The sequence below is a fragment of the Equus przewalskii genome, chromosome 14, assembly GCF_037783145.1.
Source record: "Equus przewalskii isolate Varuska chromosome 14, EquPr2, whole genome shotgun sequence".
NCBI classification, from domain to species: domain Eukaryota; kingdom Metazoa; phylum Chordata; class Mammalia; order Perissodactyla; family Equidae; genus Equus; species Equus przewalskii.
The window spans coordinates 71,471,510-71,483,653 of record NC_091844.1 but is presented as its reverse complement, the minus strand read 5'-3'; the positions used below and the strand labels follow the sequence as shown (position 1 = coordinate 71,483,653).

At 34.9% G+C, this 12,144-nt stretch overlaps 1 protein-coding gene across 6 annotated transcripts in view; it reads right to left on the bottom strand.

Annotated features, from left to right (window-relative positions):
• Positions 1-12,144, bottom strand: part of ATAD2B (ATPase family AAA domain containing 2B) — a 156,408-nt gene that overhangs the window by 15,874 nt on the left and 128,390 nt on the right. For all 6 annotated transcript variants that reach the window (XR_011526666.1, XR_011526665.1, XM_070574333.1 and 3 more), the window contains exon 23: positions 15-137. Coding sequence is in view for 4 of the 6 variants with exons in the window: in XM_070574333.1 (XP_070430434.1) it covers positions 15-137 (123 nt within the window). In the remaining 2 variants the exon portion in view is untranslated. The remainder of the gene's footprint in view (positions 1-14; positions 138-12,144) is intronic.

Below are 12,144 nucleotides of genomic sequence, written 5' to 3'. Positions count from 1 at the left end.
TTTCTATAACTTACCTCTTTTTATTCTTGCTTCTTTAATTTCTTCACAGAGTTTATTAAATTCTGGATCCAATTCAGCTGCAATGATGGCATGTGCAGTATCCTTCAGAGTACAAGCCCGGTGCCTAATTATTTTATCTGTCAAAAGGTTGGTATACAATTATTATACATACAAATGAAATAACATGAACAAAGGGCATCTTAAAGAGAGAAGTAAAATAATACATTTAAATAAAACCATAATAGCATTTTTAGGTGAGAAACAAGTGCATTTAAATGATCAGTAAAAAATAAGTATAATAAGCTACTTAAGCTGATAATTCTGAGAACTGTACTTTTAGAATGTCAAAGTACTAAGCTACGTACCAAATCATTACCGCAAAGATATGACTTTCATATTTTTGAAAACAAAAATGTATGATTTTCAATAAAAATTTTTTAAAGATTTAGAGGATATTCACTATATGCCTAGCACCAGACTTGCCAGAGACAGATACTGAGAATTGAGAAACTCTTACATAATTTCCTCCATAAGTGAAAAGAGGTCAAAACTGTGGTGAAGAATATAATATATCCTAAGTAAAAGTGACCTATTAAAAACTATGACAGAAACAGACAAATGCAGCAAAACACTCTAAGCTAAAGAATGCAAGATGGTATATAAATTCTAGGTAGATCCAGGAGGGAAGTGCAGACTCCCTAGGAAACTACATCTGAAATTGGTACTAAAAGCAGAGTTTCTGCTTTACACGGATCCAGAAGTCCTTATTCATAAATAGCACAATGTAAACAGTGACCCCTAGAGCTGTGCAACTCTGAGATATTCAGAGCCAGGTAAATATATCAAAGTCACTTATTTTGTAACAGTATCAAGAACTACAACCCAAAGTCTCAAAATAATACCTGCTTTTTCATCTCTAGTAAAGGCAAAAAGTATAAAGATATATTTTATTTTATTTATAATTTTTCTTATTAGAAAGTCATAACAGTTCACTGTGGAAATCTTACAAAAACAAACATGCAGCACCACTGGTATATTTCCTTCCAATATATTTTCTCTTAACATTCATTCAATCAATATTGATTGTCAACTGTACCAGGAGCTGAGCCAGGAGATGGCTACAGCGCAGTGAACAAAATACACATGTCTCCACTTTCAAGAAGCTTTTTGGACTACTATAGGAAAGAGATATTAACCAAATGATCTTTCATACACACGTTTAATACCTCTCCCACCCACTCCCTACCCCCAAAAACGTATGAATAACAGCTTGATGAAAACCTACAGGGTAATGGTGTGGGTGCCAATTTAGATTGGGCAAGTCAGGAAAGGCCTCTCTGAAGAAGTGGCATTTAAACTAAGACATGAAGCATGAATTGGAGTAGCCACTGAAAGAGTAGGGAAAGACCAATGCAGGTTCAGAAAATACCATGTGAGAAAGTTCTGGAGTAAAAAGATCTTGGAGATTTCGAGAAACTGAAAGGTACCCTGTGTGGTTAGAACACAATAAGCAATAGGCAAACGGGAATCTGATTGTATTTAAAGAATTTTAGATTTTATCCTAATAGCAATGAAAAGTCGCTGAAAAGATTTGAGCAAGGAAGTAACAAGATTTAAATGAACATCTTTAAAAGGTCACTTCTGGCCATTATCTGGAGATTGGATCGAGGTGGTCAAAAATAAAACCAGGGAGCATAATCAGAAGGCTCTTTTTTTCAATGAGAGAGGATAGCAAATTGAACCAGGGTAATGGTGTGGCGGTGAAGGAAGATTACAGGAGTGACATGTGTTCTATATGACACAACTTGGTCATGAAGCAGGGGATGAGATAAGCATCAAGGATAATTCCCTAGCGTCTTGCATGAAAAGTAGGGGGATGGAAGCACCACTCATAAAGATGCGAAAAACTAGAGAATAAATAGAAAAGGAGGAAAAGAAGTTAGATGTCAGTGCTGGTTTAGAGTTTGATATGCCTAAAAGATATCCAAACAGAGATATCATGTAGAGAAAGGAATATAGGTCTCAACAATTTATGACCAAAAACCACAACTGCATAATCTGAATTTATTATTTAACATACTGCACTTCCCTAAGTATTTTTTTAAAAAACTGATTACAATATAACAGACATGTAATAAACTGCACATATTTAAAGTATACATTTTGATACTTTTCACATAAGTACACATCCATATCAGCTTCACTATAATCAAGATAATAAATATATCCGCTGGCACCAAGTTTCCTTGTATCCCTCCCTTCACCCTTTCCTACAACCCTCCGTTCTCAGGCAACTACAGATCTGCTTTCTGTTACTATACATTAGATCATATTTTCTACAGTTATCTAGTTATATATAGAAGCATATATTCTATATAAACAACATAGTATATATACAATTCTAATATATTTGTAAATATATATATATACACACACACATAAATGGGACTATAAAGAAGGTATTTTTTTTTGTCTGGATTCTTTCACTCAGTATAACTGAGATTCATACCTATTGTTGCATGTCTTGACACTTCATTCCTTTCTATTGCTGAGTAGTATTCCACTATTCAATATAATACAATTTGTTTATCCATTCACATGTTGATCGACATTAGAGGTAGTTCTGAGTTTTGGGTATTATAGACAATGTCATTATAAATATTCAAGAACAAGTCTTTGTACGGACATATGCTTTCATTTCCCTTGTGTTAATACTTAAGAGTGGGATGGCTAAGTCATACAAGAGGTGTATATTTAACATTCTAAGAAACTTCCAAGCTGTTTTCCAAAGTTGTACCATTTCATACGCCTACCAGCATCATAGTGCTAGTTCTCCACATTGTCATCATTTGGTATGGTCAGTCTCTTTAATTTTAGACATTTTAATAGGTGTTTAGTGGTATCTTATTGTGGTTTTAATTTGCATTTCATTAAAGATAACAAGGATGAGTATATTTTCGTGTGCTGATGTGCCCCCTGTATATGATTTTTGGTGAAGTGTCTTTAAATCTTTTCCCTATTTTTAAATTTGGGTCATTTTCTTATTATTAAATTTTGAGAGTTCTTTTAATATTCTGGATACAAGACAGCTTTTATATTTAAGCTGTATTATCTACTTTGAGTTTTTTGTATATAGATAAAGGTAATTTTTTTGCATACTGATATCCATTTGTTCCAGCACTGTTTGTTGAAAAGACTATACTTTCTCTACTGAACTAACTTTGTACCTTTGTCAAAAAGCAATTGACTCTACATATGTGGGCCGATTTCAGGACTCTATCCTGCTCGATTGCTTATTTTTCAGTCTTTATGCCAATATTACACTGTCTAGGTTGCTGTAACTTTGTGTCTTGAGATAAGGTGGTATTAAGTCTTCCAACTCTGTTTTCACTTTTCAAAGCTGTTTTCACTATTCCAGGGCCTTGCCATTTTCGTATGAATTTCAGAATCACCTTGTCACTTTCTATAAAATGCCTGCCAGGATTTGGATTGGGATGGTATATTGAATTTATGGTTCAATTTGGGAGAAAGGACATCTTCACAATATTGAGTCTTTCAATGCATAAATACAACATATCTCTCCAATTTATTCAGGTCCTCTTTAATAGTTTTTAGCAATGATTTGTAGTTTTCAATGTACAGGTCTGGTTTATCTTTTGTCAGATTTATCTATATTTCATGTTTTTGCAGGTTACTTTAAACAGTAATTTTTTATTTCAATTTCCTATTGTTTGCTGCTAGTATATACAAATACAACTTAATTTTGTATATTGATCTTGTATCCTGCAACCTCACTAAACTCACTTATTAGTTCTAATAGAGTCTTTGAAAGTTCCACAGGATTTTCTACATAGACATCATGTTGTCTACAAATAAAGACAGTTTTACTTCTTCCTTCCCAAACTGGATGCCTTTTATTTCTTTTTCTTACCTTATTGCACAGACTGGAACCTTCAGTATAATGTTGGGTAGAAGTGGTAAAAGTGGACATCTTTGCCATGTTCTTGATCTTAAGGGGAAGTGTTTAGTCTTCCATCATTAAGTATGATGTGAAGTCTAAGCTTTTTGCAGATGTCCTTTAATCAGAGCAAGGATGGTACTTTCTACTCCTAGTTTGCTTACACTTTGTAATTAGAAGTGGATATTGGATTTATCAAATGCTTTTCTGCAATGATTGAGATAATCATATGCTTTTTCTTTCTTAGTCTGTTAAGACAGTAAATGACATTGGTTTTCAAAATTTTAAACCAATCTTGCAATTCCTGCAATAAACCCCACTTTGCGAAAATTTTGTTTATGTTCATGAGGGACGTTGGCCTGTAGTTTGTTTGGTCTTTTTTTCCCTTGTAGTATCTTTTTCCAGTACCAATATCAGAGTAATGTTGTCCTTACAGAATAAGTTGGGAAGAATTCTCTCCCCTTCAATTTTCTGAAAGAATTTGTATAGAATTGGTATTATTTCTTCTTTAAATGTTCAGTAAAATTAACCAGTGAAGTCTTCTGAGCCTGATGTTTTCTTAATGGGAAGGTTTTAACTACAAACTCATTTTATTTAATAAATAAAAGTATTATCTATTCACAATATCCATTTCTTCATGAGCTTATTTTGCCTCTTTCAAAGAATTTATCTAATTTACCTAAGCTGTCAAATATATTGGCATAAAGCTGTTCATAATGTTCCCGTATTGTTTTCTGCGTATCTGTATAATATGTAGTAAGGTCATATCCTTCATTCCTGTTATTGGTAATTTGTGATTTCTCACTATCCTGATCAGTTCTACTAGAGGTTTACCAACTACTGATCTTCTAAAAGAACCAGCCTCTGGATTCACTGGTTTTCTCAATTTTTTTCTGCTTTCTATTCCATTAATTTCTGCACAGATCTTTATTATTTCCTTTCTTCTAATTACTTTGGATTTCATTTGTTCTTCATTTCCTAGTTTCTCAAGTTGGGAGCTGAATTCATTGATTTGAGACCTTTCTTGTTTTCTTTTTTTAAAGATTTTATTTTTCCTTTTTCTCCCCAAAGCCCCCATAGTTGCATATTGTTAGTTGTGGGTCCTTCTAGTTGTGGCATGTGGGATGCTGCCTCAGCGTGACCTGATGAGCGGTGCCATGTCTGCACCCAGGATCCAAACTGGCAAAACCCTGGGCCGCCAAAGCAGAGCACACAAACTTAACCACTTGGCCATTGGGCCAGCCCCACTTTCTTGTTTTCTAATTTAAGTATTTAGTGCTAAAATTTCCCCATAAGTACTGTGTTAGCTGCATCCATAAATTTTGATGTTATTCAATTCAAAAACTTTTACACTTGTCTTTTGATTTCTTCCTTGATCCAAAGGTTATTTAGAAGTGTGATATTTAGTTGCCAAATATTTTTTTCCACATAACCTTTAGTTATTGATTTCTAATTTAATTCTATTTTCATCAAAGAACATACTTGGTATGACTTGAATCCTGATATACTTAAGGAAACTTGTTTTATGACCAGAACATAGTCTATCTTGGTAAACATTCCAGTACACTCGAAAAGGTAGTGTATATCTGCTGTCACTGGGAAAAGTGTTCTATAAGTATGATCTACTCAAGTTGGTGGATAGGGCTGTTCAGTATTGTTACTGATTTTCTGTGTACTAGTTCTATCTAGTTTTAAGAGAGGGGTATTGAAATCTCTGAGCTTTATAATTATAAATTTCTCTATTTCTCCATGCAGTTCTATCAGTTTCTGGTTCACAAATTTTGAAGCTCTGTTATCAGAGGCATAAATGTTTAGAATTGTATGTCTACTTGATGCTTATGAAATAACCCTCTTTATCTCAGGTAACATTCTTTGGTCTGAAATCTACTTTGAGAGAGTGACATCAGCATCATGGTGGCGTGAGCTATTCCCTTAGACTCTCCCTGCTAAGATACAACAAAAATGACATTCATATATCAACAGAGGACATTCACACAACACAAAAGATGTCTGAGGGATCCACACATCCATACATCTGAAGGTGGAGGTGCTGGACCCCTGGAGGAAGTGAAAGGAAGTAAGGGGATCTCCACTTCCTCCCTCAATGGCAGCAACCCAAGGTGTGGGACCAGGCGCAACTCTGAGAGGAGAGCGGGGAGGGGTGGCCCTCAACAGGGATCACCTTCACTCTCCAAATTCCCTCACAGCCCGTGGGAAAGCCCCACAGAGAGGTGACTAAGCTACTGTGGTGGTGTCTTCATCAAGCCAGCACCCCAGGAGAGCAGATAGCGAAATAAAGTGAGAATGCCTCCGGGATTGTACAGGCAAAAGAAAACACCCCTCCTCCTGCGCTACACTCTAGCTCAGCTGGTCAGCCAGAGTGCCTGTGCATACAATAGAAAAGTAGCAGCTGTGAGTGAGTGAGGAGGGAACATGGCAGGCTCAGAATACACAGCTCTTGACACTCCAGACAGTGGCAGCAGGTGGAAGCTGTAATCAGATACTATCACTATGCAGAGGTACAAATCCAAGCCATCAAACAGTATGAAAAACTATACTGATACCCCAGACAAGAAGGAAAATGACAAGCACCCAGAAATCAACCCTGAAGGCACAGAAATTTATAATCTAAATTACAGAAAATCCAAAAAAGCGATCATAAAAAAGCTCAATGAGCTACAAGTGAATACAGCTAGACAGTTCAATGAAATCAGGAACTTCTTGACAAAACAGATGAACTATAAATAAAAACCAATCAGAAAACAAACTAGGATCAAAACAAAGAGACAATCCAACAATTGGGAGAAAATATTTGCAAACCACAAATCTGACAAGGGGTTAATTTCCATAATATATAAGGAACTCATACAACTGAACAATAAAAAAACAAACAGCCCGATCAAAAAATGGGCAGGAGATATGAACAGCTATTTTTCCAAAGAAGATATACAGATGGCCAATAAACACATGAAAAGATGTTCAACATCACTACTCTCAGGGAAATGCAAATCAAAACTACACTAAGATACCACCTTACGCCTGTTAAAATGGCTATAATCACTAAGACTAAAAATAACAAATGTTGGAGAGGGTGTGGAGAGAAGGGAATCCTCATACACTGCTGGTGGGAATGCACTATGGAAAACAGTATGGAGATTCCTCAAAACTAAAAATAGAACTACCATATGACCCAGCTATCCCACTACTGGGTATCTACCCAAACAACTAATGTACAACTGAAATCTCACATTGATGTAAACTACTATGAACTCAATAAGAAACAAACAAAAAAAAATCAGAAATGTTGGATAGGCAAAACACAATAGGTGAAATAAAGAAAAATCTAGACTCCCTGAATAACAGAGCTGATATTATGGAGGAGAGAATCAGCACTCTGGAGGACAGAAATACAGAAATGCTGCAGATGGAGGAGGAGAGAGAACTAGGACTAAAAGGATATGAAGAAATTCTCCGAGAAATATCCAACTCAATTAGGAAATGTAACATAAGGGTTACAGGTACTCCAGAGAGAGAAGAGAAGAAGAATGGAGCAGAATGCTTGTTCAAAGAAACAATAGCTGAGAACTTCCCAAACCTAGGGAAGGAGCTGGAAATACCAGTGAAAGAAGCTAACAGATCTCCTAATTATATCAATGTAAAAAGATCTTCTCCAAGGCATATAGTAGAAAAGCTGGTGAAAGTCAATGATAAAGGAAAAATATTAAGGGCAGCAAGGCAGAAGAAAATAACTTACAAAGGAACCCCTATCATGCTTTCAGCAGACTTCTCAGCAGAAACCTTACAGGTTGGGAGAGAATGGAATGATATATTCAAAATTCTGAAAGACAAAAACTTGCAGCCAAGAATACTCTATCCAGGGAAAATATCCTTCAGATATGATGGAGAAATAAAAAACTTTCCCAGATAAACAAAAGCTAAGGGAGTTCATCACCACAAGACCCTTCCCACAAGAAATGCTCAACGCAGCCCTCATACATGAAGAAAAAAGAAACGGTTTCAGAAGGCTTGAGCAAGGAGATAGACAGGTAGACAAAATGAAAAACTTGCAGCTCTCTATCAGAATAGGTTAGCAAACAATTATATAATATTAAAGATAAAGGGAAGGAAAACAACAAAAAAAATGTAATCTCGTCATTTTAACCAAAAATTCACAACACAAGACGGAATAAGTTGTGACAATAATAACTTAGAAGTAGAAGAGGAAAAGGATGGAATCCGCTTAGTCTAAGGAAATAAGAGGCTATCAGAAAATGGACTATTTCATCTACAAGATTTTTTATACAAACATCATGGTAACCACTAAACAAACAATCAGAACAGAGACACAAATGACAAATAAAAAGAAAACCATCATAGAGAACTACAAAACTGAATTAGGGCTCCAAAGGCTAAAGTGAATCTGTAGCTTTATTCCTAAGCAATTGGTACAAAACAGAAGATTTTGAGAAGACTACAAGAATAGAGCTGAAATTTCAGTAAAATTAGCTAAATGATGGTAAGTATATGAATGCGCATAAGGACTAGAGGTGGGATGCACTACAAGACAAAGAAGGGAAAAGTTAAACACAATATATCACATATCTATAAGATAATAATTAGGGTCAAATATCTGACATGGGTCACATTTAGTACCTACAAGTTAAAATTTTTCCGGCTAGTAAATTTAATTTCTGTCCACATCATCCTCAAGGGAGAGAATCTGGGTAAACACTTAGGCAACATGTATAGCTTTCAAAATGTGGCTTTTGTCTTCTATGTCTATATTAGTTTTTTCCCCAAATGGCCAAGTGTGTGCAAAACAGAACATAGTAAGCTTTCAAATACTCATGGGAGCTTGTAAAAGTAATACAACATTCACGTAATTTCCACTTGCTACACAACAGACCCTGGGGTTGTTTTTCTAATACATAACAAGTGGTTCTGTTGCTAAGAAAAAAAACAAGCTTCTTGACTAAAAACATGAAATAATCTGAACAGAGCCGAAATCATGCTTTTGAATTATATCACACTTTATGCATCTAAAACAGTGAAGGAGGAAAGTTACAAGTGTACCATATCAACTCTAACTATGAGACAGAAACATATTTTTTTTTATTATATAACAGCATTCTGTAGTAAAAGGTTATTATGCACCAAAAACCATTGCTTCTTTCTTAAAAGTAATATCATTTCAATGTGGTTATAATTAAGTTACAAAAGGGGAAAAAAATCTGGATTGATCTTCTCAACTGGCTTTCTCTAACCACTCAAATTCATTTTTCACTATCAATTCCTAGATTATTTCCAAAATAAGATTAACTTTTAAATATGGTCGAGGGAATATAATAAGCACAAAGAACAAGGGGTCATTCTAAAGCAAACACACAGGTGTCCACTAAAGAACCAATTTATGAAAAATTAAAGCACAATTTAAATAATAATGATGATAATGAGAATAAAAATATGAACAACTACCTTATGGAATGCTTACCACATCCCAGGCACTATGTTAAGGGCTTAATCTATTTAGGTTGAACCATATAAAAATGGCAATTTCATAAGATTTAATCTAATACATTTTCTCATTTAATCCCTACAACCACCCAAAGAGAAGAGTACAACAATTATCCCTATTTTGCAGAAAGAAAACTAAAATTTAGAGGATTTAACTTGATCAAGTTAAAGAACTAGGAAATAGTTGAAGTGGGACTAAAGCCTAGGTGTAAATCCACAGCCCAAGTTCTCATTACCTACTATAGTTTCAGCAACCTCTCTGTCTTGAAAAACTAAGAGAATGAAGCTGTAGGTACTCAGGTACTCTCATACATTGCTCAAAGCCACTATAGAGACACTTGTACAGGTTGTACCTTCACCAAGGACCCAACAAGGGAATCCTAAATGAGGCTGAGAGCAAGCCCATTCTTCACTACCCAAACTGTGGCCCTGCTGCAGAATGCCATCTACACTGAAAAAGAAGATTCCTTCACTCACACAACATTGCTATATTGGCTGACAGTGGCCCTGATGCTGTTGGCATTAAAAACCTTAAAAGAGATATATATTCTTTGATCCAGAAATTCCACTCTGAGGAATTTATTCTAAGAAAATAATTAAGGATGTATATAAAATTTCTGCTATGAAGATATTCATCAGTGTTATAATAGAGGAAAAAACTAAAAATTCTAATACGTCCAACAATAAGGTATTAGCTACTTTGGACATCTATATGATTAAAATAATGTGGTAGAAATATATTAACTCACAACCTTTTCACAAAATACTACATGAATGATAAAGTTTATGAAAACTATATTTTCATTTTAAAAAAATACTATGCATGTAATACATTTGTGTGTGTAAGAGAACACTAGGTAATAGGATTATAGGTTACTTTAATTTTCCTGCTTGTTTTCATCTTCATAAATTTTTGTATATGACATACATAATAAAAAGTCAAAAGAAGCTAAACAACAAAAGCTACAAGAGGCAAATGTCCTAATACAAAGCTTAAGAACAGTTAGATACCAAGTACAGCAACATAAAATTGTATTCTGTCTCTCAACTGGGAATTAGGATATGTGATTTGCTGTGGTCTAAATCTAGACAAGAAGTACCTAATTTTGTGTGGACATGAGAAATCCAGATCATTCTAACATGTGGCCTGAGTTGACGAACCACTGCCCATAAATACAGACATAAAGGAAAAACTGCATTCTAAATATCTTTAGATAACTGAAACTTAAATGAACTTTTTAAAAATAAAAAGCATCTTCCTTGTATATCACCTGTTGAAGAAACAGAATTCTCAATAGAATGAGAAAGAGAATAATGGCCCCTGTCAGCTGGGAACTGGCCTGGCACTATCAGCTAGGCCTTGGTGTGCTCATGTTGAACATAAACAATTTTATAGAATACCAATTTCAGAAAAGGCCACTCTGTGACCACGATGAATCAAAATGAAAACAACCACTCTGGAATCATGTCTGAACACAGATAAAAGCATGCACATTGTCTTGACCACAAAAATAGGCAAATATAATCCCATCCTGGATAATATGAATGACTGCTGCTTTACCAATGACAGCTTTAGCCTTGCTCCATTCTTCTTGCCTTCCAGTTCTTAAAATACCTAATCACAAAATTATTCCCACTTCCTAAGAACATCCAACCTACTGCAAAGCCCTACTTCCTTAACTCCTCCACAAAATCACTTAACACAAGCTCAAATTCTATATGGTGCCCCATGACATTAAAGGGGTTCAGAACAGGCCTCCCAGGATGTGCCACTTTGGCATGTGGATATTTTGAGCTAAAGGCAATCAAGACCCTGTGGGCTCAAGAAACTTTTACCTCTCCTTTAAAAACTTTAAATTGGGGGTCTTGCCCATAATAAGAGTTATTACCAGAAATAAATTTTTATGACTTATCTGCATGGCAGAGCAAACCTCTAATCACTGAATATCTGCTCTTCCTATCATCCTGTAAATTACCCTACTACCCCCTGAAGCCTTAGGCTCCTATCCCATTCCTTAGCTCAAGGTGGCATACATGCCTCATTTTACCTTTTTGTCTCTGATGCTCTCATTTATGTGGGGTCCCTGTACATATGCAATTAAATTTGATTTTTTTCTATTAATCTGTCTCGTGTCAATTTTATTCTTAGACCAGCCGGAAGAACCTAGTAGGGTAGAGGAAAATTTCTTCCTCCCCCACAATATATATTCTCCGTTGTTATAATCAATCAATAAATGCATCTTGTTTAACTACAGCTATATTCCTGGCAGTCTTCCCTGGAGGGCACTGAAAAAGTTGGGACTACAGACTTGAGTACAGGGTGGGATTAGGAGTGAAAAACAATAAAATTACATAAAAATATCTACAATGTATAGAACAGATAACTTGTACCTAAAGGGGTCTTTTGATAAGTAAACTTATCCTATAATGAGTTCCTACAAATTCAAAATTCCCAGTGTTTAGCAGCACTAGTGATGTTGACTAAATAAATAAATTTTAAATTAAATTCTCAGTTACTCAGTTTTCCATATTACCTGAACAAAATAAGAAGTATAAAAAGTAAAAGGTAAATGAAGAAACTAAACCCTAAACATAATACCTAGGATAATAAAATCCTCCAATTAAAGTATATTATTTAATTTAATAAATTAACTTAATAATTATATTTAATA